The sequence below is a fragment of the Glossina fuscipes genome, unplaced genomic scaffold (genome assembly GCF_014805625.2).
Source record: "Glossina fuscipes isolate IAEA_lab_2018 unplaced genomic scaffold, Yale_Gfus_2 0, whole genome shotgun sequence".
NCBI classification, from domain to species: Eukaryota; Metazoa; Arthropoda; class Insecta; order Diptera; family Glossinidae; genus Glossina; species Glossina fuscipes.
Genome location: NW_023998414.1, coordinates 41154508 through 41181512, shown reverse-complemented (window position 1 = coordinate 41181512; position 27005 = coordinate 41154508). Strand labels below are relative to the sequence as shown.

General features: G+C 34.7%; 1 protein-coding gene across 1 annotated transcript; it reads left to right on the top strand.

The window, feature by feature from the left end:
• Positions 1-1342: 1342 nt before the first annotated feature.
• Positions 1343-24866, top strand: LOC119634377. The gene is made up of 12 exons (XM_038028483.1): positions 1343-1960; positions 2033-2574; positions 9062-9134; positions 9208-9248; positions 10029-11762; positions 11874-12102; positions 12733-12927; positions 12994-13056; positions 13780-13892; positions 13969-14046; positions 14964-15295; positions 21325-24866. The coding sequence occupies exons 1-12, from the start codon at positions 1446-1448 to the stop codon at positions 22201-22203; spliced, it is 4794 nt and encodes a 1597-aa protein (XP_037884411.1). The 5' UTR covers positions 1343-1445; the 3' UTR covers positions 22204-24866.
• The last annotated feature ends 2139 nt before the right edge of the window (positions 24867-27005 follow it).

Below are 27005 nucleotides of genomic sequence, written 5' to 3'. Positions count from 1 at the left end.
GAAAAAAAAAAAAATAATAATAATAATAAATAATAATAATTAATTTCGAAATAGGTAAAGCATATATTTTATTATATAATATATTTTAAAATTTTTTCAATTTTTATGCTCAAACAGTTTAATGAAAATCAAGGAAAGTATAAGCAACAAATTCAATGCAACAAGAAATAAAAAAATAAATTTTTCCTAATTAATATTTTTTATATACGTTTTTCTAAGAGAAGATGAAGAAACCAGAACAAAAAAAAAAAAAAAAAAAAGAACACAAAAAAAATTAGGGAAAAATATCTACACATTAATTTTTAACTTAATTTTAAATTCAATTTCTAAACAACATAGACAACAACATTTGTTTCCTCGATGCAGTATTATTTCATTTGTCTCAGAGAGCATTGCATTAAATTGGTTCAAATTCATGATACCTTGCAAAGGACTTCATTGAATTAATTTGAAATGAATGTTAAGCACTTTTAGCAAAACCAACTCGCATAACTGACTGAACTGTCCCTGAAAACGTTCGTTCCTGGAAGCAATATTTGCTTCTTCTTCTTTTTTTCTTTTCGCTAAGCTATGGGAATCACTTCAGTCATTCTCAATTAGACGAGATGAAAAGTCTTATTCGACTGTTTTATAAACTTAACCAGATCGTAATCACTAATACCACATACATAATACCATCCGTGGACGCTATCAATTCGCGATCAATTTGCTGGCTTAAGCAAGAAATGATGGCTACGTCAGCTGCGTTATGTTAGGATCATTGTTAAATAGGTCTATATATACGAATATATATATATATATATATATATATATGTTATTGTTTTCGATAAGCTATAAAAAAGTTAATTGCTCAAGTAAATGAGTGCTAATGCTACCTCTGCTGCGGAAGTAAATTTCGCTTGATCGCAGTCTGCAATTTCGATGTCAACGAATCGTTTTGTTGAAGCAATGCAGCAATTCGCTTAACTAATATCAATTACTCAATCAATTACTCATTTCTCAGATCTAAAGCTTTCCAAATAACGTTTTCGTATAGCGGATGAATGATAAGGTTTTCGTTTGCATATCGTTCTTTAGAAAGACTTGGTCACGTTCATGTCTACGCTTGACATTACTTTGAGAGCATCCCCGAAATTCGATAGCAGAAGCGCTTTTGCGAAGAGTAACAAAACAACAGTTCATTAGAATTGAAAATCTTCACTTCATCTCAATCGAATCGAATAGTTTTTGATCTTAAAGTTTTCGCTCAGCCATTCATTTAAATTGTTTAATAATTAATTTTTCATTATAAATTGAAACATTCGTTTAAGTAAAAATTACTGATCTTGCTAACGCTTGCATCTTTATCTGCTAAGTATTCAATTAGATTAGTTTTAAGCTTTTTTTAAATCAATTCTCTAATAGATCTTAAGCAGCAAACCGTTTTCCTACGACCAATTGAAAACATGGCTTTGATGAAGCGGCCCTTAACTAAGGAGACAACTTTTAATGAAAATAACAACAATAACATTAACAGCACTCACAGTTATACGAAGCTGGATAAGGAACATGAGATCGCTGTTAAACGTAAAAAGCGTACGCCACCTGACGACGATACTAACAATAATAATAATTATAATAATAATATTAATAACAAGAGCAATAGCAATAGCAATAGCAATAATAACAACAACTATACCACCACAAATATCAACTTAAATATATTAACTAAGTTAGATGAAAGAGCTAACGTACCTCAAAAGAAACGTAACGCACCTATAACCGTTAACGGTGAATTCGTTAGATCATCTAAGGAGGAGCAAGAGCAAGAAGATGATGAGACTTTAATACGTGAGACTCAAGCAGCACTGAAAAGTTTATCGGGCAGTTGGCCGGCAGAGGCGCGCAACAATCCCTATAGGCTAAATGAACAAGATGAAAATCCGCCGGCATTTCAAAATCTCTTTGAAGAGAATCGAAAGTATGCATTGCATTCAATTAGTAATAGAGAGGTCAATCAATCAACATTTGATTTTCATTTACGCTTTCACAGACAAAAGGAAAACGATCAGGCGCGCATGAATGCACCGCAAAATGCAGAAATATTCTCGCATGATCAACGCAAAAGAGGGACCTTTGAGTCAACGTCCGCCTTTAAACCGCCCAATGATATAAAACGTAACAGTTTAATCGGCTATTCTTGTTCAACATATTCACCTTACAATGTAGCAGAATCGTCGGCAATTTTCTTAAATTACCCGCCACCAACGATTCCCCCGTCAAATCTTGGCAACCCACCCAACAGTGCGGGTGGGCTTGAAACCAATCATCATTCCGATGAAGTCAAAGAATCAAAAGAATCTATTAAGCCACCGAAAAATTCTGTTACAATCAATAGCAGTAGTGGTAATAATCATAATAATAATAATAATAATGACAACAAACATTATACGACCTTACAGCCAGCTGGTATGGGTAGTCGTGCAGCTTCAGTCATGCAAGATATAAATCGCGAAGCGACCGGCGAATCACAAATCAATTCGACGAGCAATTTGATACTTCCGCCAATATATTCACCGGGCAATCTTAATCGCGGTAAGTTTCCTGCGTTGCATACATGAATAATTAATTACCTATGAGTCGTACGTACTACGTTTTTAGTTTAGTTTTACCTTTTATTTTGTTCGTTATTATCTTCTTTTCATTTTCATTTTCCTTGTTTTTTTTTTTTTTTCATTGTCTACACCTTCAATACGAATTGGCCTAAGCTAGTGTGCTTTAACTTTAACTTCTTGTTGCATTGAGTTTACGAAAACGATATATTTACGAGTTAGAAAGGCTTAGATGAACGGAACTAATGAATTTTGCGAGCATGAATGAAATGGCATAGTTGTCTTGTGTCGTATGTATGAGATAAAAAATAATTTTCGTTCGAATGTGTGATGTGCATTGTGATTTTATAAAATATTCGAATAAAAAATCTGAATAAATTTACTTTTTATAATTATATCGCAAGATAGTAAGTAAAATCGATCAGCGGCAGTAAGTCGACTATAATATAATTCTTTTATGGTCGTGCAGTGATTATTATTCAGTGTGATCCAGTGTAACCTCTAACCAAGTTCCAAAAATTGATATCAGGATTCTATTCAAGAGAAGAAGAAGAAGAAGAAGAAGAATTTTTGAGAAAATTCACACTTAAAAGCGTAAACGTTACTTGCCGCTGAAACAACGCTAACAACACTGGTGCACGGTGACGACTAAATGTTTAGTTGGATCCATTGAACCCAGTCGATATCATCTATTTTGCGAATGTGATCAATTTACTAAACGAATCCCTATAGCCTTTTCAGTAATATGATTACATTTGAAAAATACCTGATATATATATTACTATATAGCAAGCATAACAATGCTGTACATATATTGTAGATATAGTTTCGGTTATTACATCCACTTCTTATAAAAAGAAACATTAAAAAAAAAAAAAAAAAATCATATATAATGATAAAAGGTAGACTAGATTAAGATTTGCCATCGAATTAAGCTTGGTTGTCTATCCGTCCGTCTCCTTGCTATTAAATTCCTTTACATAACGGAAAATTGAGTTTAGATATCCGTGCACAAAATCATTCCGATTATTCTATCAGTGAAGCATATATATATATCATGTCCTTGTGTGGCATGCAACTCCAATAACCGTCCTAATGCTTCGTTAAATAGTTGTCGTCTTCCTTTGCCATATGAATTTAATTATGGAGAAGTTGAATTTACAGTTATTCAAATTCATTGCTTATATCAATATATGTTATAAAATAGTCGATTTTATGTAGATTGTGGGCGGTACAATGAATAAATGCCTTCCATCGCTAACAAGCTAAACGCATCGAATAAGTACTACACAATACTGGTGCCTGATATTCTCAGTAATACATGAAGACTTATTCAAAAATCCTTAAATACATTTTTCAACCTCACTTGCCGCTTGTGTTGTTTCAAGTTTTGTTACACCGATCAATTTAATATTGATTCTTAGCTTATCTGTCCGGCTGTCCGGCTATCCGCTTTATACTCTTGTGTGTAATTTTTAAGATATTTTAATGAAATTTCGTACACTAACGGGTTGTGACCCAACACCCAACACCGAACACTGGAAAAGGGTTTCGGATCAGATTAATTTTTCGACCGCTCCCCCCATATAACATGTCATTTTGAAAAGACGTTGTATGAATAACAGCAAGCAGTGGGTGGGGTATTTAATAGTGAACCGTGGCGAAATGTAATACTTTTACATCTCCTTATATAGACTACTGGAGGATAGAAAATTTCTTCAATTCAATTATGTGCTTGTCTGTCAGTCCGTCTTAGCGGGACTTTTACGTTTATCAATGCTATTAATTTTGAAATTTTGAATATGATCCGGATTCGTAACGACTATGAACAGCACAAAATGGTTCATTTAACAATTATTGGTAAATATCTGAGGTTCCCTTCAAAGGGACTATATATACATATATCCTAATTGCTCTAAATGTGAAAGCAACATTTTTCTGAAATGGTTAAAATGTTATTTCTCTTACAATTAATTTTTTTTATTACAATTTTTATTGATTTAAAATTTTGCACTTTTGGAGAGAATCGAGGATATAAGAGGATCGGGAATAGAATCGTAGATACAGAAGGAAACAAATTTCTGAAATGTATGTTCGTATGAGAGGTAATTTTTCGATATATAGCATCTGTGTCCAAGATAACTGTTATTGGCAATTATTTTTTACTTGGATGGTTGCGTGATGCTATGTTTTGAACATAAAATCTATAAAGAAGTATTGATAATGCTATAATAGTCTAAAATATATTGAGCTGACTAAAAGAGTTAGTGTTAAGCAGCTCTAAATGCAAATTATATATGAATTTTGAGTTCAATATTATTAAAATTAGCGCACATAGGAGGGCATTCATCGAAGAAGAACAAAAAAAAAAAAAAAAAAAAAAAGTAAAAGGAAAAGGAGAAGGAGAAGGAGAAGAAAATCAAACGAAAATTACCAGCATTTAGTAAACAATTGCTCCGAACTGTTCCTTTTTGTTTAGCTAACAAATGTCATTGACAGTTTAAACAAATATGCATTATTACGTGGTATCCCGCAAACTAAGCATATGTTGTACATTTCTTAAACGCTTACACCCTTAACTCTTGCGACTTCACTCATACCCATCTAGCAGACGAAATAAACAAGTAGTTATTTGTTAGTTAGTTGTAGTAGTGGTAATGCTAGTAGTAGTAGTAGTAGTAGTAGTAGTAGTTAAACGTATTTAAACACACGCTTTGTAATTATAAGTATTGTTATTATTTGCGCATTTTGCTAACATTTAAAGTGTTTTTGTTTTTTATTTTGTTTTATTTTGTTTTATTTTTTAATTTTTTTTTGTCTGGAAACCTAAACCTAAACTAACTGAACATTGATAGACAGACAGACATTTCTTCCTTCTTGCCATGTATAGCATGTAAGACGTATGAACATTAAAAGAAGGAGTAACAGCATGAGCTAACAAGACAGCGAAACCCTTGCCAGTGAAGCATAACATTAAAGCTATCAAATGGAGAAATGTTACTTGGGAATGAGCAAGAGATTCAGGCAAAAACCCTAAATACAACAACAGCGGCAATAATAATAATAACAACAACAAAATTTTGTCATACACTAATTTCCGTGCATAACATTCATGACTGTCTGCTGTTATGTGCGTTGTGCGTGGAAAAGCAAAAATTATTAGTTTCATATAAATAGTAGAGCATAAAATAATAATGGTTGTAAGTAGGCGGATAAGCGAGAAGAGCGGTAAACGAAGAGTTTGAAATACAAAAGCACGTTCCAAAAACCACTTACGCATATTTATTTTGTCATTATGACAGCATTACTGGTTGTAATAATAAGCACAATACTTATCATATGTGTGCGTATAATTGAGTGTGTGTGCATACGCATTTATTTATTCTTTCATGGCATAATTTGAATGACTTTTTAAATAGTTTCTCCTTTCAGAAAATACTAATAAGTCATTAGTCGAAGTTTTCTGTCTAAGCTAATATTTTAGTGATTAAGCTTAAAAGCTTTTCCAGGAGTGGAAGGAACTGAACGTGCCAACGAACAAACGAGCAAACGAACAAACGAACGAACGAACGCACAACACTTAGAATAGATAATATTTTCCACATATATATACACAGTCGTAAATGATTGACATTTCATAAAATTTTTTTTGATTAATGTGTCTACAGCTTATCTTAAACGTGCGTGCGTAAAAGAGATCGCAATATTCAAAATAGAAACAAAAAAAAAACAAAAACCCAAGACTTTTTTTATTTTGTAATTTATGCCAGGCAAAGGGTTTACCTTAGAGTACTTCTTTGTTGTTGTGTTTTGGTTTTAATTAAATTCAATTTAGAAGATAAGTTAAGTTTTTCTTGCTACGACAGGGAGAAAGATATAAAAAGCGGAAGAGCGAGAGAAAGAGACGAGTAAATATCATATGTATGTGACACTGAAAACCCAACTCATCTCAAACCGCTTTCCTTGCATTCAATGTTTGATGTATAAAATATTTTCTAAAATTTTTTACCAAAACCCTTTGCTCCTTTCACTTGATTATTCTTAATAAGAATGCGTCGCATTAGATACACTTTCGCATTGCCGTCCTTGTTTTTTGTTTCTCATGTGTGTCTATTTTGCGAGTAGACAGGTTTTTTTTTTTTCTTCCTTTTTTTTTTTTTTTTTTTTTTTTTCGTCTTTCTTTCTTCTTGTGCGTAAGGGTTTGAACGTAAAGTCATATGTGTGTGTTTGTTCCATAGAGTAAATAATTCAGCAAATGTTTTCCATCAAATTTTAATTAATTATTTAGGAAAAAATTTTGTGAAAAGTTCTTGACGTTCATTGGAAGCTTTTTTCCAACGGCTCGCACAGCAGTATCTTACTTTTTAATTAATTACTGAACACTTATAGATTACAGGGTAGGAGATTTTCAATGTATGCATATATAAGAGCGTATGCGTATAAATAGTAGAAGATTTTTCTTGCTTCTCTTGCTTTTTTTTTTTTTTTTTTTTTTTTTGCTTTTTTAGACAAGCACACAGCAAGTCAGCAAACTTCAGAGCATAGTTTCGCGCATGTAAGATCAATTAATATTTAAGTAAAAAGCCATGAAAGAATTTATATTCGATTGAGACTGATTCTTCAACCATTTAATATATAGCGTTTCCAGTACATTTAAGTATGCCTAGCCCAACTGGTTAAATTAACCTCTTAGGATTTAAAGATGCCTACAACACTGTTTGAAACCTGCATCGATAATATGGCATGCGGCGCTGGTTAGCTCTATGCTTCATAGTTTCAATTTCAAAAGAGTATTTGTGTATGTGTCGGCACCGACGCTGAAATGAAACTTAAGTAATAAGATCCTCAGTTCCTTCTACCGTATTCAAAGCCAGAGAATGAATAATCGTTGCCCTCATCCATCCGGATTGAATGATACTAAAGAGGCAAGTGAGAAAATGTGGCTAACTAATAAGATGTACTCTTTACTTCGTATACGCACTGAGTACATTCTTATAATTTCAAATATGAATTAAATTTATTTTTTTTTTCTTATATGGAGTGTTTTGTTGTTTGCACTTTTGTAATTACAAAAAATATATTTTTTCGCTCATAAGCACAATAGCAGTATTTATTAAAAATTATTAAATTCGTTAATGTGTATGTGACATGTGTGATATATGGCATACACTTACAAGCAAGTAGATAGCAAGCGTGCTAAAGTCGAGAAGTGAACATATTTTGCGAATTTCAAGCATCTCCTTGCATTGTACTATTGTGCAACGTGTATAAATTTTTATATCCAATAAAGCGGGTGTTTTCAAAAAATACATACATATATTAAAAATAGATAACAACACATACTCAAAATACAACACATACGCTCTTACATAACGCAACATAAACTACGTAGTATCATAATATCGCTTTTAAGAATAAAAAAAAATTTTGCAACAACAATTAATATTTAAATTAATTAAAAATAGTAAACTAAGCTTTAAAATATAATTAATCTCGGTGCGCGGTTTTTTTTTTTTTTTTTTTTTTTCAGTTAAGAAAAAAGACCTTTAATCCGCCATCGCTTTACAAAATTGAATAAGCGTCGTTATCGTGAGCATCAATCTGATCCTAGACGCTTTTTATTTTCTCTTTCAAAAGAGTCTTTAGTATCCAGTTCCTGAGGCAAATAGAATACCTTAACCTCGCCTGAGCGAGCATGCGATAATAGTCCATTTCAAATAATTTTTTTTTCTTTTTCTTTGCTTGCCTCCGCTATCGGTGGTGAATTCCAGATCATTTGTTAAATACCTCCATAAAAAGATGAAAGCTAAAGCCTACGTATACACCATATAAGAGTCAAGGTATACCAACCGCGTATATGCAAACAAATCACCACGAATTTTTGTAAGAGTTGGCCTCAGTTTATCGGCCAACTTGCAAGCTTGTCAAAGTGTATTTTCTTAAAATGAAAAGTGTTATGTTTAAACTTTACGCAGCAATGTAAGCTATCCGACTGCGATATATGCGACATAGATTTGGATGCCTTCGAATAAATTGAGATAAGTTCGCGAGATAAGTTTTGCGAGATTTGCCGATAGCGTACTACAGGAATCACGATCGTGCTAGTCTCCAGTCAATAACATTTGGAGAGTTTCTTTGAAATATTATTATGATACTGAATCGAAATTTCGCTTTCGCTCAGAAGCACATGTACACTCTAATGGACATTGCAAACGAAATCAGATAATTACATAAGATATCAATATAGCGGTAGGCGAGGAAATTTCGCTTTCCCTTTATTGAGTTGAAATTGTAGGACAATATCGGAAGATGTGATGGACCATATTGGCGTATTGTTTGTATGTGTGTAGGTCTTGTTATATATTAAAGCAGGTTTTTTTCTATTATTTATCGTACATTAATTTTTTCTAAGTAATTTGCCAGTGTTAGATTGCTTTTCACTGATGAGATTTTTTAAAACCTATATATAGATGGTAATAAATGTCCTACGCCCAACTGTCGTGGTCAGGGTCACATAACGGGCTTGTATTCACATCATCGAAGGTATTTCATTTGTCATCGAATAGCGAATAAATAATTTAATCTATTTTTATATATGTATGCATATCTTTTATAGTTTATCAGGTTGTCCGAAACGTGATAAAGTTACAACAGAATGTAAGTGAAGACAAACAGCTTTATTTAATTGAAAATTGAAAGCATGTCTCTGTGTGTGAAAGTAGTAAAATATATTCTTAAATGTGTTTATACTAAAGAATTGTGTTCATAATCTTCCCTTAATAACTGGCCCTATTGCTCTCTCTCTCTCTCTCTCTCTCTCTCTATCTATCTATCTATCTATCTCTTTATCTCTCTCTGCCTCTCTGTCTCTCTCTGACACTGTCTCTCTTCGTTTTTATCAAATTCCCATCCTCTCGAACATTTTCTGGTAAGGTGGTTCAACACTCCTTTTCGTTTCTTCGTTATGTAGAGTTAACTTACTATGTGTAGCTAGCTGTATGCTGTATAAAACGGATTGATGCCAATTCCGTTCATTTAATTAATTAACACGAGCATTGTAATCGATTTTGTTCTTTTTTCTTATTATTAACAAAACGCTTAGTGTTGGCTTTGCATGAGCAAATTATTAAGTGCCCCACTCCTGGTTGCAATGGTCGCGGCCATGTTCAGCCTCATCGCAATGTTCATCGCAGTTTGTCCGGTTGTCCCAAAGCTGATAGAGGTTTTGCTCAAAAACAATTAAAAGTTCTCAGTTTTAGCTTAGATGAAAACAAGAAGAAGAAAAAGTTTTGTGAAGGTTGGTTCGGCTAAATTACATAACCATTCATCAAATAACTAAGTTTATTGAATATATTTTTCAAATCCCAATTCCTCATCGTCAACTGCTTTTCATATCGCTTAAGCTTAACCACCCTTATTGGTGTATTTTAATTACAGCTGTGCGTGGTAAAGATTTACATCATTTGGAAAAATTGAAAATCACTTCGAATCAGTACTTGAATAACATCAACAACAATAATAACAATACCCAGTGTATTAATCATAATAATAGCAATAGCAGCAACAGCAAATTAAGTCCTACATCCAACAACAATATGCCAATTATTAAATCAGAATTCAGTCCAGTGGCAAATATTAAAACGGAATACAATAAAAGTCCAATGCATTCTTATTTGACGAATGATTCAAATACTGCGGGGCGTACAAATAATGCCGCTACCGGTGGCTCATCCAACAATACGTCCTCCAATGTTGGTCAAACTACGGCAAACAATTCAACCGGAACTCTTCAACAGCAACAACAACAGCAACAACAACAACATAACGAAATGACACGCTATGTGGGCATGCAGGCGCATACAATGGGCGACCAACAGAGTCCACACAATTCGCAGCAAAGTTTGCATCAACAACGCGGTCCTTTCATTGAAAATTCTTCCGGTTTAATGATGCCGTCGGGCAATGGCACATCCTCTGACGCCGGTGATACCTACCATAATGATCATCATGCACAGCAAGCACAACAATCACAAAATGAGCAACAACAACAACAACAACAGCAACAGCAACAATATGAACAAATACGTTACGGTCATCAACAGCTATCGAATGGTGAAACAATAAACAAGCCGCCCACGTCCTTTACCAGTGAAATGCTAACTAGCAGCAATGGTAACAGTGGTAATCTTTCGCCTAGTTCTCGCAGTTACGATCCCCATCCGCCAACTTCGATATCTTCAAGCGTATCATCTCCCTATGTGGATTCGTCGACAGCAGCAGGCGTTTCTGGCTTAAGTACTGCTTTCGAGCGCTACGATCCCAACTGCAATGGTCAAAGAACTGGGAATATGTATCCGTATTTGCCTCAGACAGCAGATGATTTACAAGCTCAACAGCATAAGTACTTGCAAGATCAGCAATTATTGATGGCCAAAGTAGAGCAAGACGAAATGGCTAACGGCGGTCCCATTTATCCTAGACCTATGTATCATTACGACCCAAGTATGGGACCGCTGCCACCTGGTTTCTCGGCCATAAATTTATCAGTTAAAATGGCTGCCGCACAAGCAGCCGCTGCAGCTGCAGCATATCAAAATCAGCAACAACAACAACAGCAACAGCCCCACCAACCACAATCGACATCCACACAACAGCCACAGCAGCAACCTAAACAGAGTGGCTCACCCTCACCTTCAGGAGCACCAGCTGTCGATCTCTCGGCTTCAAATTCCGTCACATCCTCCAGTCCACACGGCTACAATTCACCAGCGTCTCATAATCAATACAATCAGCGCATCGGAACGACTAGCCCTCAGCCCGGTGCTAGCCCCAATGTAGCCAGTCCACAAGTGCCAAGTCCTCAAGGGCAGACATTGGATTTAAGTGTTACTCGATTACCGCACAGTATTATTACTAGTCCACAATATGGTACACATCCGGATGGTGTAGTGGTGGGAACGCATCCACCAGGTTTTGGCCCAGGTTTGCCTACGGCAGCGGCAAATGGTACACCTCGAACACCTCCAATGGATCCAGTTGATTTTAGTGGCCCTCCTCGTCCCTTAGGATTCGGACTTGTGGGTCACATTGGTGGCCCCCGGCCTTACAGTCGTGAGTCAACTCCAGATAGTGGCGGCTCACACTACATTGACAGTTATCGTGATCCCAGCGGTAAGTTAATTTAATAATTCTTACTTAGAACACATAACCGTGCTTTTGACAATTCACTTTCCATAACACAAACCTTTGCGAATATTTTGTTTTTCATTTTATTTGACACAGGCTATTCCCCACATCCTGGTTATGGTATGGTAGTGCAATCTGATTATCCCCCAACCGGCTATCATGGTTACGGTCCAGCAGCATATCAATGTAGCAATCCTTACGCAACGGCCGTAGGTCCAGGCGGATATCCAACACCAGTTTCGGGTGGCTACTCTACTAGTCCGGCTTCCTGCTACTCAATGCCACCTCCACAACACATACCACAGCACGACAAAACAAAGGATAGGTTAGTACACTACTTCCTTTGTTAAGTTGAAATTTTCTTTACTATCCGAAAATAAACAAACATGCAGGCGGAAAGGTGCCCACTAGCTTTCCATATAATGTATTCTATAACATTATTATGATGATAATTTATGGGTTCGGGTTATATATATATATGTTTGTGTGTGTGTGTGTGTGTGTGTATGCAAATAAGTAAAGTATGTATAGGATATTTTAAAATATGCAACAAAATTTCGTGTTGTGCAAACAAATTCTTTTGTTAGTATGACCCATGTACACATCTACATACACACCTAGTCACTTTAACATATATTAAGATGTGTGACCAAAACTAGACTATGTTGGAAACGGGACAGTCGTAAAATTTACAGCCCTTTGAGAGTAAAGGTTAATCTAAAACCTAAAAATAACGCTGGTTATTATTGATGATGGTGGAAAACCTAATTTGCTTATAACCTTTAAGATACTATCCTTTTTTCTTTTAGTTTTCAAAAAAACGAAACCGAAAATGTTAGCAAAGAGACCGTATTACTAAAAAAGTTTCTTTAAATACTCTGAACACTTTAAAATCGAATAGAATGAAGTTTTTCGATAATATGCTTAATAATGAGTGGTTTTTCCTTTGTTATAGCTTAACCGGCTGCCCGCGCACAGACCGCAATCACTTGCAGCCACATTCACAAGAACTTAAATGTCCGACACCAGGCTGCGACGGTTCAGGCCATGTTACCGGCAACTATTCTTCCCATCGTAGCTTGTCCGGTTGTCCACGTGCCAACAAACCCAAAAGCAAGCCTAGAGATGGGCAAGACTCCGAACCACTGAGGTAAGTTACAAAATTTAGGAAGAAAATTTCGAAAAAGTTTTTCTCAAGTTATGCCCTAACGCTTAGATGTCCAATACCGGGTTGCGATGGTTCCGGCCACTCAACGGGTAAATTCTTATCGCATCGGAGGTAATTTTCAATAGATTTAAATAATTCCCATAAGTATACAGCGATTGTACTCTGCACCATTGTTGATACTGATAGCTTCCCAAAAAAAAAGAAAAAAGATTTTCTAACTTGGTGTCCGAAACGTTTGAGGTCTGCGCATTTCCTCAGAACAATAGTTCATTATCGCTTTAGTTTAAAGTTGACCCTTTAACACTTTAATTACATTGAACGTCTATCACTAATAAAAAAGTGGACGCTTTTTAAACAATTTTTAAACGATATTGGACTCGAAGCCGACACACAAGTAAATACGCCCTATGATATTACATACACAACTCGTGGATGTCATCCATTTTTGCCAGCGTTGAGCTGTCTACAATTAGCGTTGAGTCATATCAATAAAGTCATCCTAGGCAAGGTATTACAATGTGCAAGCTTTCATTGCACTAATACTCGTCATAAATTAGCAGAAAACATATAGCGAATCCAATGAATGAATTTATGAACGCGTTATGATATATACGGCAAAAAAAAAGAGCCAATTTTACAGTGAATTGCATATTCAATCAATTTAGTGATGTGAACAAATTATATACTTCACAGTAATCTAAAGGAGGTAGGTAATAACTGTTGTTCGTTCGCAAGTCCCGTAAGCCATAATGGTGTCGAGTATAAAATAGCTTGATATTGGCGCCAAGTCAGTTATTGTAATTTTATTTATTTGTTTATTTATATTTAATTTAGTGCTTCTGGCTGTCCGATCGCTAATCGTAATAAGATGCGGGTCTTGGAAGCTGGTGGTACTGTAGAGCAGCATAAAGCAGCCGTTGCTGCAGCGACAGCTATGAAATTTGATGGTAATAAAAGCAAATGCCATCTTGCCGCTATTCATCTTATCGATACACTGACCGGAATCTACTTTTACATTTTTAGGCTGCGGTTCCGCTTCGCAGGCAATTAAGAAACCTAAATTTGATGAGGTCACTATGGTGTATCCTAAAGGCTATACAGGTAAGCATTGACTCCTTTAGAGCATTGCGCAAGCAATTAATTGATTATTGAGTAGTAGCAACAAAGTTATTATTATAGAGTAGATTGTCGACTAACACTTAAATGATATTTAATTTTACTTGTGTTGTTGTGTGTGCGTGTGCTAACAAATTTTTCTTCAGTTGACGTTTGAAAAAAATTCTCAGTTCTACTTACTACTTATATTTCTATATTATTTTTTGCTTTTCAATTGTTAGGTTTTTTAATATAATTTTTTTCAAAATTTTTGTATGCAAATTTGATTGAAAATTCTAATGACATAAGAAATTTAAGAACAAACAAAAAAAAAAAAAAAAAAAAGAAACCAAAAATTACGTTTGATTCTAATTTATTTCAATTCTTTTTTTCCTTTCGTTTCATGATGCGTTTTTGGTTAAGATTACGCGACGTTTTGTATCGGTGCCGAATATCTACTGTAAAAATGTTAAAATACGTTCATAGAACAGCATTAAAAAAACAAAAACAAACAGACGAGTCAAAATGCGTGTCATAACTATCCAACAAAACTTCAAAACAATTTTCAAAGAAAAAGACTAAAAAAGACAACTTGACCTGATATTAAAGAAAAAAAAAAAAAAGAGAAAAAAAAAAAGAAAAAAGAAAACCAAAAAAAAAAACAATAATAATAATAAAAAAAAGCTTCAAGTTTTTTAAAGACATCGCAATAAGTGCCTAAGCGAATATATAAGGTAAGCGAGTTTGAAAAAATATTTTGAAACCAAAAAAAAAAAAATCCTCTTTCATTCCGAACCTCTCCTTAACACTCTTATTAAAATTTCTTAGCACACGCGCACGTTTATTGTTGAAATTGCAATTAATCTGCAAGCCATGAAACTTAAGTTAACCAAATTTTCGCATTATTTTTCTCTATTCTTTAGTCGGAATGGATATGATGATGACTGGTGTGGGCTCAGCGATTGCAGCTTCCGCCGCCTCTTCCAACAATGCCAGCAGTTCGTCGGCCCTTTCAAGCGTTTCTTCGACAGGCTCTTCAATTATACCGGACGGTATGCACTCGACATCAACGACCGGTAATGGCATTAACACTGCAACAAGTGACGGACGCACCGAACCAAGCTCGGAAGATCTTAATACCTTAGAAGCGGAAATCTCCGAGTTGCAGCGAGAGAATGCGCGGGTTGAATCGCAGATGCTGCGCCTGAAGTCAGACATAAATGCCATGGAGTCACAATTGAACACTAGCGATAGGGTACGTAGGCTCAGGTTCGTTGAGGCAAACAATAATAAGTATTCCCAATGTTTACACAATATTGATTTCTTTTCAATTTACTTCTACACACCTAACTGTTCTCTCCCGACGCTTACAAAAGTTTTAGTTACGTTTTGCTATTGCTTTTATTTATTTATTTATTTATTTATTTATTTGTTTTTCGTTTTTTTTGTTTTTTTTTTTTTTTTAAATCCAATTAAAAACTTGTACGTTTTTCTTTATATCTTATTCACTTCCTACTGACTGCGAAAGAAAAAAAAAAAAAAAAAAAAGAAAAAAGAGTTGGAAAAACTTAAGAATGTATGTGTTTGGTATGTGTATTCTCGTCTAAACTTTCTTTTAAATAAGTTTTCAAGGACGTCTCAAAAGTCTTTGGTTTGGCTGCAAGTTTTGCACCCATCCGAACTTGGAGTTTTCAAACAACAATATAGCAACAACGACGACAAAAAAAAAAAAAAACTTTGCTTAACGCGCCGTCGTAACTTTTTCACCAACTGTGCCAACCAGCCAAACATGGAATTCTAATTTCGCCCTAACTTTCTTTTTGTTAGTTAAAAAAAAAAAAAAAAAAAAAATGCATATATATTTTACACTTTTAAGTTTTTGCGGAGAGCACTGACTTCATAATCATTTGCGCCGCCTCTCCGCAGCCATTTGACACACCACCAGCTACCAGTTATATGTTTTATCAAAGTTTATCAATTAATTTTTATGGAAAGTAATACAACTTTGTTCGTCATTTCCGGTTTTTTTATTCTTTTTTTTTTTTTTTTTTTTTTTTTTTTTTTAGAAGGTTTCTTTTGCGTCTTCAGCTTTCATCAATGTTAACTGTCAAAACACTTTCACACGATTTTATGTTAAACTTTTTTTAATTCAGCTCAGACGGTTATAGTGAGCTTTGCAAACATTTTTAACTCTTTGGCAAAACAAAGTTTTACTACAAAAGTTTATTTTCACTTAGGTTAAAATTAAAAAAAAAAAAAAACAAAATAAAAAAAAATAAGAATAACAATAAAACATAAAACAAAATAAAAACCAAAATTAGGTTGAAAAATTTTTATAAAGTGAAACGGAAAATTATGCCGAACTTTCGAGGACAATTATAAAGTTTAGAAACACATACAAGTACAACCAAAGTCAACGAAAGCCAGAGACATTTTGAGTTATATTTCTCCCTCTTTTTTTTTTTTTTTACGGGAAGGAAAACAGCGAACGTGAAACGTCAAAGAAATTTCGCTAATGTTGGATTTGTCTAATGCGGGATTGTACACTACCCCTATAAAGCTGCTAAAGTACACCCTTGAGCCGTCAACAGTTGATCGTTGGTAGTAGTAGTAGACCTTTTGCTTGAGGTTTTTGCGTTTGACTTATTACTCGAAATTTAGAAAGAGGGCACACATTGAACTATGTTGCCAACATTTCCATTCTTTACTTGACTATTTTATGGAGAGTACCTGGCGGGCCATTGCAATTTTTGAGTGAGATGTTCTTCCGATACCATTTGCAATGTAATTATTGAAAAGCTCTACGGCGATAGATATCTACAATTGGCTCTAATTCAACTAACCAGGTTTCTGCATTAGTATATATCAGATTTGTATATTCACTACCTACGCATTATACTTTATACGACAAACAGTTCTTAACGTCCAGAAATATATATACATATTCTAAGGATATATGTGTATATATGAGTATATATTATAATCACAATTAATGATTTTCTTTTTAGATTTTTAAAACGTTTGTCATTATATGCTTTATTGTGTAAGATTTTCTATATACATTCCTTAAGTAGGCATATGATTACAATATTGTTTCAATTGTCATTTACAAGATTTTTTTGAAAAGCGTGAAATGGCGCAATAGACTAATTGCCCTTTACATCATTGACCGATTCCGGTTCGTAAGTAATGCATGTGTGTGAGTGTGTGTGTGTGTGTGTGTGTGTGTGTGTGGGATAGTTGGTGGGTGAGTGTCTTTCTTTCGCTATGCGAGCTGGAAGTAGAAACCTTCGCTAGCTACTCCGGGCACATACTAATACCATGTACGATTCGCCGTCCATAGCGCCACATAACAAAACTCTCCCCGACACACACTTCATCGACTACCCTCCTCCGCGGGATAGCCCTTGAATGTCATTTTGTGGAAACTGGTTGCAGTTAGTGCTATTCGCCTGGCGTGATGCATTCGCTTAAGTATTTACACTGCCCTTACTCTCTATCCGCTGTCAGTCTAGCCACATTAATCCCTAGAGCAGCTTGGTCGCAGAGCTTCGAATTACACCATCTCGTGCGAAGTCCACCTGGATTAATCGACAATACCACGAATTTTGGGCAATTCAACATCGCATACACCACACCATCGTTCCATGTTTGTGCAGCTCGGGCACACTGATAAGCTATCATGTCCGACTCTGTGTAAATAATAGGAATCAACTATGACCAGTTGGGAGCTGCGTAAGGCAATAGTTTACCTTATCAGAGAACGTCCATTTATCTTTCCCGTCGCTTCCGATCCATTGCGCATCTCCTCTCCGCCTCTATTCTCACTATAAATTGTGAAATTGTGAAATCGGCTATAAAAGAATGGACTCGTACCTCATTGTAGAAAAAGCACAGACAGATTCTAAGAATGTGTTAAATTTTTTATTAAATATTTTTGAATAACGTAAGCATTTGCAGAAAAACGCTAAGAAATTTTTCGACATCGAAAATCTACAAAGAACGTTATGGAATCACTACAACTTAAGCTCTCTTGTTTCGAATACGAGTTTGCAAAGATAGTTGATGTCGTCTCTTTTAATAGCACATTAAATTTATCATATACGGTATATATATGGTTGTTTAAATGTTTTTAGAATTTATTTACCCAAATTTAGGGGCCTTCGGTTACCTTCAAAATTTGGTACGTGGCTCATATGTTTTGTCAATTGAATTTGGGGCTTCATTCCAGCTCATTAGATCTTCAAGTTTGGACTAAATTAAACTAATTCTCAGGAAACTAAAATTTATATTTAATTCATAAATCATTTGACTTTAATGAATGTCACAATGCAAACTTTCAAAATGGCGTCTCCCACTTTTTTTCTATCATAACTAACAACACCTAAATAATGCTTAATCATTCCACCAATGAAAATGTGAGTTGAATGCAATTGTTGTGTTGCATCTGTCACTAAGAAGGCAACAACCCCTAAAAAGGCAGCAACAAAAAAAAAAAAAAAAAAAAAAATCCCTAAAGAATGTTAGTTTTGAGTGTCCATGCGCAAGATGCACTGGAAGTTTTCTCCTACCACACCTTAATTTCATAGTCGACATGCATAAGTACGCATACCATTACTACTCATATGCATTTAAGGAGATGTGAACAGAACATCAGAAAAGCTATGGGCAAATAAATCAACAAATAGCGAAATTTAATATAATTTATATTTTTGCTCGGTCGTAGAAACTCATGCCCTACTCCCGTACAATTTTCTATATCGCTGTAGTTGTCAGTTAACACCAGACCATACCGATATATTCGTGCCATGTAAATATATTCGTGTGAGTGTTACTTACTCTAGCTCTCGCTCTCGCTCTTGCTCTCGTTTTCTATTTTTTCATTTCTTTCTCTTTCGTTGGTTTACGTCACAAGAGATTGTTTTGTGTTGTTTAACCTTTGGTCTCCCCAGAGGACAATATATACGAGTGTGTATTTATGTAATTTTGCGTAGAGGCTCCCCCTGTTTGAATATAAACGATTCCAAACGAGCGCAACCAACTACCGTTAAGCGAATCTTACCACCCTATGAACTCAACATATTACATTGGAGTTTGTTCGCTGCTCTTGTTGTTGCTGTTGGCTTCACATCCAATTTTTTTTTTTTCTCTTCCGTTTTGAATTTTTTCACAAGCAAACCATCAGAAAAGGGCGTCACAATTTTTTTTTTTTTGTTTTGTTATTTTCTCTTTATATACAAAAACTTTTTTTTCGTTCCTTATATCATCGTTATATACAAATATGTCTTTTAATTTCTTTACTTTTTGTTGTTTATTCTCTTGATTTTTTCATAAGTCTTTGGATTGCTGGTCAGGAATACATGTGGAGCTGGTTGGTTATTGGAAGCTGCGTATATAAGAAATGCGAGAAGTGGTGTTAAGCCTCATTGAATCGAATCTCAATGCATTTATAATGATCTATATTAATAAAATATGGATAAAAGACAGAAGAGAAACATGTTTTCCATATCTCTCGCAATCGTGCTGCGTACAGAAAATTCATTTATTAAATTCATTTCAGCTTAATATCATTCATTAAGGAATGGATCTTAAAGGGCTTCAATTCTGATTTGATATTTATTTTAATCATAACAAAGGAATTTGCATATAGTTCTGCCCTTTCATTTACTATTACTTGTCCTGAACAAGTAAGTCTAAAGTAAGCCATCTATTGATTTTCTAGATTTTCAATTTTTTTTAACAATATCCTCAACTAAAGTTAAAAAATCAGCTTAGTCGATTCAAGGACTTGCTGACAATATGTATATATATATATATATACGATATAAAGGTGTGTTTTTAAAGTGAGAAAACTTTCAACGGAAATAAACTACTCACGTACTAAATGGACTTTAATATTAATTTTATTCCCCTGTGAAAGATAGCATTGTGACTTTTGATTTTCAGGTGCTGTGAGTCGTCTAGAATTAGATTATACGGATTGAATTCGACCACTTTTTCAGTTAATTAGCGACGTTAATTACATTAATAGTCCAATGCTTGCTCTATCAGGGCTTTTAAAGCGTAAACTGTAACCGACTTAATACTTATAAAGAACAAGACTTCATCTTGAGCCACCTCATCTTGGAGATCCCTTCAGTGGATCATTTCGTCCAATAAATTTCTCATCAAATAGCAAGTCCAATGAATTGGTCTTTTCAGCAGTAATCGCTCAGATTGGCAGTCTCTCCGTAATCTGCCGCCAATACTGACTGTTCTCAAATGTGAAGATAAAATCGAAAATCGTCAAAACAACACATATCACATGTACTTCTTAAAAAATTCCATCACACTGAAAAAACCCATGTACGTATACATATTCTGAGATCAAACCTTAGATGCTCGTGGACGAGGAAAGTGTGTCCAAAATTCTCGACTCCTTTGAGCATTGGCGTAATGTGGACCGCGTTAGGCTTATGCACAAATTGTGTCCACGGCAAGGGTTCGGTAAAGGTAAAAAAGATTTTCTCACCAACTAACTCCTTCAACAGGAATACGCGGCTCTCTCAGCGTTCAAACGCATGCGTTCTGGAGTTGACTGCATACTCCACAACACGCTATCGTCGCGCATCGCTCTTTAGCAATTATGCTCGGCCTTGGAACAAATTAATTAGCAGTAGTCCTTACTGTTCAATCCTCTTTCCCTATAAACCTTATTGATCGTCATCGAGGCCGATCATAGAAAAAACACATATCAAAGTCATGGGTATCTGCTTTATCACACAATTAGATTTATAGAAGCTAGTGCTGCGAATCGAAAATTTCATCTCCACCACTTTGCATATAGCATAATTTTCAATCGTTTAATATAAATTCACGGGAGGAGTTAAAATTTCGTCTCTTTACCTCTAGTGTTCTAGAGTCAGCAGTGATCTACCGGCAAATACGCTCACCAAATCTTAAAACACAACATTTGGTGAAAATATTTATCATGCCAGTCAATATCGTCCATGCGTTGGAAGTCTCCTTCGCCAAACATATAACTGCTGTATATTTTTAAATAAGAAGCAATCCTTAAGATCTCCTTCAAGAAAAAAAAAAAAAAGAAAAGAAGATAAACGTTGTAGTTCGTTTTCCTTTGGAGCTATTTAATGTTCGATGATCTAGAAGACAAATATATAGATATTTACTTTCAATATTTAATTTTCCTTGGTTTTTACATAAGACGCATTTAACCAAATTTAAATTATATTAAAATGCTATTTAAAAATTAATTGAAATGTGTTTGAATTATTTTAATTTTAGGAGACTTCTCCGATGAGTGCTCATCAACAGCGTGCTCTCGCTGCGGTGACTGGCAGCGCTGGAGGAACAACAGCTCTTGCAGCAGTCTCCTCCAGCACCACGGCCAGCACGCTTAGTAGTGACAACCTCAACAACGGCTCCGGTACGAACAACTCCAACTCAAACTCCACCATCCCGAACGCCTTCACCGGCCTTAACACCGGCCATTTAAACGAAACAAACAATAATAACAACAATAGCGCTAATAATAATCTTACGCATAATGCAGTTTATGAGACGCCATCGACGGTAAGCTCAACTTCTACAACTTCAACAGTTCCTTCTAATATAAATAATTACTACGAAAGTCTACGCAATAATGTCATTACATTATTGGAACATGTACGAATACCGCCAGCTGGCGGACACGCACCTACGGCTTCAATGTCTAATAGCAATGTATGTACATCAAATGTCAGTAATCAACCGCCAACCGCGTACACTACACACCCGACCTTAATACCACCGAGTCCATTGGCTACACCTTCTGTTGCAGCCAGTAGCACTGGTGTTTCTATGTACGGCAGTGCTATGCACCCGTTATCATCGGCACATTCGGCTGCTATGCCACCACCGCCACCACTGCCAGCAGCGTCAACAGGCCCAACTGCCCTACCACCGTTATCACATGCAACAGCAGCCCCCCACCATCCATACACTGTTCATCATCCAGCCGGCTATCCGCATCCGGAACCATTTGACTCATATCTATCAAAATTACAATCTCTTTGCGTACCTCCTGATGTTTATGCTCTGCCCGACGACGGTACACGGCCCGTATACGATACGGTCAAATCAAGTTTACATCAAGATTATACTGTCATGCCAACAGCTATTTAAATAACATACTACTACTAGAAGTTCGTGCAAGTCGACCGAAAAACATGACTAACTTAAAAAGATGATTGCAAATGAATTGCTTCTTCTTCTCCGAAGCGTTTCTTGTCCGCCTCTTTGTTTTTATCTAAGTTCTTCTTAAATTTCTGCAAGTACGTTTAATTAGTCTACACTAAGTGTTCGCGTGAAGAAACACACCAACATTTCTGCCTAGCATGAGGGACTAGAATATATGGGACTAGAAATTCTTATGAAATCAACACATACGTTAATATGTCTATGGGTCTAACGAAAAGACATTAGCAAGAGACTCAGCACAGGCTAAGCAACTAAGCCAGCTAACTATAGGTTGGAAACGGCGTCAACTGATTATAAAGGTGTTACGAATAAAACTGAGTTTCCATAATAAATACGGACCAAAGAACGTTTTAAATAGGATTTTTCCAGATGACTTATAGCGCACTGTACACGATGATCAATGCCAAGTAAGGAAATAGTTGCGTATATTAAAAAAAAAAAAAGGAAATTATACAATATCTGGTAGTCTCTCTAATGCTCACTTTATAATACGGCAATAACTCGTAAGCGTTGGACATAATGTTGCAAAAACATCATCCATATCCAAAATTTGAACTGTACAGTCAGATTTTTAAGCGAAAGAATTAGTTTATCAATTGATCGGTTAGAATATTTTTAATAATATAATGCTGTGAAAACTTACAAACACCTTTCAGAAGAGCAGAACTATGGGAATGTAAATTATGGGAATCTGTGCGAATTTCTTCGCATAAAGAGTTACAAGTGTGTTATTAATATATAACGCGAAAGCACATTTAATGAATACATTTTGCTACACTACTAGACACTAGTTCTGACTTGACTTTAGTAGAATAGAGTTTCTGCCTCTTTCGCCTTTTCTAGACTTCAACAAAAATCACTGTCCCAAGCAAAACGATTACCTTAATAACGTTTCAAAAATAACAGAACATAAGCGTTCTAGTAATCAACAAGCACTTAGAGAGGAGCAGGGTACTCGACGTTAACACAGCGGAAATCTCAAAAATAGGGGAACATTTTAAGGACTTCCGAAGGTAATCTTCAATAAAACAAAATAGAAAAGAGTCGCGTCGAAACTAATCGTATTGTGTGTGGAAACCTTTTCCGCCTATTTTCCGTTAGAAATGGTCTTTTCCATTGTGAATTTTTATCTCATCAGTTATTTTAATAGATACTGTCACACTGCTTGAAAGTTTGAAAACTTCGTTTTGAATGCTCTTGGCGATGTAATAAGATTAACGTACGTAGGAGCAGGGCCTGTTTTGCTGTTGCCGAAAACGGAAATTTTTTTTTTACCGTGACTGGCTTTTCATACCCTGCTGCACTTGTGGTGCAATGGTACTAACAAGTCTGTGCGGATGTAGCACCCGGAAACACTTGAAATGGACCCACCTTATATTAAACCAATCGATACAGAATCACATTCAAACAAGTCAACAGCCCACCAACAACGACGAAACAGACGACGTATCAGGTTTCCTGCTGCATTCATAGGGAAAATGCGCCTGTAAAATACCGCAATTTAGAATAGGCAAGTTATTAACATTGTAGGGAAACTCGAATAGCTGTAGAATGCCACTTAGAAGAGGCGACTGAGTGTAAAGTTCTTATGAGTAAATGAAACTAAAGCAAACTATCACAATTGATGCAATAGGAAGCGTTTGCAGCACTAAACTGAAATATATTTTCCGAACCATTGGGCTCATCGGATAATGCTCGTTACGAACTAGTTTCATTCGATCGTTTACTGTCCCTGCGAGTGATGCCCCGATTCGCGTCATGGCACCTAAAAAATTTTACTTTTTGTGGTTAGTTTAAAAAGTCACATGTTCACAGAGCCAATTTATACATAGTTATTCCAGTAGTGCAACTGACAGGTTTACCTAAATCCAACGTGGATACTAGGAGTTATACGATCTATGCATTTTGTTTAGTAAGCGTTCAGGTCACGGCAATTTGTTTAGCTTTTCACTGATTTCTGGTCGCTTCAATGTCAATTGTAAAGTATTCACGCTTGCACTAATTTACGATCAGTGTTGTCAAACCTCGACCAACAACAAAGTTCATATATATTTGAACAAAAATTTGATTCATAATATATTCGCGTCTATAGGATTTTAAAATGAGAAAATTGACGGTTATAGACGAGACCGTTGCAAATAATCTGAGTCGACTTGGCTTCATTCTTAAGAACTGATCATTTTTTCGATCCCGTTTTGATTCGTTTTGGAACGTGTTGGTCTTGAAATAAATGATCGTCGTAACTGGAATAATAAAAAGTCGCTGACCGAATTACTTATTGCAATCGAAGTTCCGAGGTCGAGGATGTCATCGTTCCGTTTAGTGGTCGCAAAAGTGAACGCAGACACGATCAGCCTTTCCCGCATAATTTGTTTTTAATTGTTAAAAAGAATTTCATTTCTTCAATGGAATTTTGCAAATCATCTCAGAACCTGCATCAAATTGATTCAAAATGCTTTTCTTCTTGCACTTACGGTTATCGCAATGAATGAGTAAAAATTTTGGAACATTCGGACTTTCTAATAGCTAGTGTAACCAAAACAGTTGTTAAACAAATAAAAACATTTTTTTTTAATTCGTAAGGTAAACAAAATTATAATGAAATATGAAAAAGAAAAAATAAAAATACTTTCAGCTTGCAAAGCGTAAAAAGTTGTAATCATTAAACAGAGCTGTATTTTTCACTTTAAATGCGAAATATTTAAATAAAAATTAATTAAGGATATTGTGTAAATATATGTCAAGGAAATAAAACACTTATTATTAATAATAATAATAATAATAAATTTAGAAAAATTTAAAAGAAATATATAAAAGGAAAACTTTATAACGGCATTATTATGCAGAACTATTCTACGCATCAATTATTTAACTGTCAAAAAAAAAAAAAAAAAAACACATGTGTAAATATTTTTTAGTTAATAATAGTAATTACGAATTATTGTAAATAAATAATACCTTATGTAATAAAACTTATATTTGTGTAAAACTTATAATAGAATTTAAAAAAAAAGAAAGGAATTAATGTGATTTTTATTATTTATTAGTACATGTATGTAAAGGTATTAATAAGTCTTGCCACAGTTTCCCCAATTAATAGCAGATAAATAATGAAATATACGAGTACATATTTGTAAGGCAACGCTTTCATTTAGTTGTAAAATAGGAAACAAAAAATCAAAATATTCACATAGTCATAATTTTTATTATTACATTTATTATTGTCACTATTATTATTATTATTATTATTATTATTATTATTATTATTATACACTATACTCATCACCGAAGGATGAGAGGTATACTCATTTTGTCGAAACGTTTGCAACGCGTAGAAGGAAGCTTCAGAGCCCCCACAAACTCTATATATTCCTGATCAGCATCAAATTCAGAAGTGTTTCAAGCCCATTCATCTATCCATCTGTATAATGTCTGTTGTAAGCGCTCTCCTGGCCGAATAATTAAAGCTTTTTTGTCTACCGTGCAAGTTGATATTGAGAATGGGCAAAATCGGTGGGACACGTCTGCAGTACGCACGCAAATTATTAACACCTCAAAAGGTTCGTCAAAATGAATAGACAATTGGTTGTGTGCTCAGATAGATAAATCTGCAAATGCAGATAGAATGCATAGTCTAGAGACGATGCCTACCTACGGAGAAACCGGAAAAATTGACCACGCCTACCCATTACTATAGTGTATCAAAAGGTAGTTTTTTTTAATAATAAAAGCCCATAAAATCATATTCGGAATGCACGTAAGCATGTCCGTCTGCTCGTCTGCCCATTTGTCCGCCTGTTCAGCTATGTAGTACCTGTGGTAAACATTCTTCCGTTAGCAAAAATTAAGACATCGTCCACATATTTGCAAAAGAATTTGGTAATAAACGGTCAATAGGTCAAAGGACACGCCTACATAACCAAATTTGAACGCGTTTGTTTTCCGTTCTTTCTCTTTCTCTTTTTCTTTATTTTTTTTTTTTTTGTGCTTGTTAATTTTATTCTAAACAACAGAATGAATCGTGCACGCCCCCGCCCCAATGTTATGAAAATTGAGTTATTTTTCTTTTTCTTTAGTCTATTTCAGGATAACGGTGATAGGTGTAAGAGATTCGGTCACGATCGAATATAATTCTCTCACTTGTTATTATTATTATTGTTATTATTCGTTATTATTATTTATTTGTATATTTATTTATAAAAAGAAGTAAATAAAGTATTTGATATAAATCGTAATACTTGTAAAAGAAATAAATTATTGATATCGCACAGTAATGTGGTTTATGTGTAATTAGTCTTTAAGTACTAAGTGCAATACTATGAACATTAAATGCCATCTGCCATATATATATATATATATATATATATATATATATATATATATATTGTATATGCATTTTATTAGTCTATCTCTTTCTTAATCAGCCTTTGTAAATTAAAAGTCAAGAGTTAAAGAACCAGAGAGAAAAGCATTTCAACTACATTCTCTCTGCTCACCTTCTTTTTCTCTTCTCTTCCTTCAATTCTTCATAACTCTAACTCGTTCTATCTTTTTCACTATCTCTTTCTCTCTTTATATTATGATATCAAACTGAGACATAATAAATGATATATATAAACACAAGCATACGAAAATAGAAAATTAGTGGAAAAAAGCAAACACAAATAAATAAATTAAAACAAAAAAAAAAAAAAAAAAAAAAATACACAAAAATAATTATAAAAAAA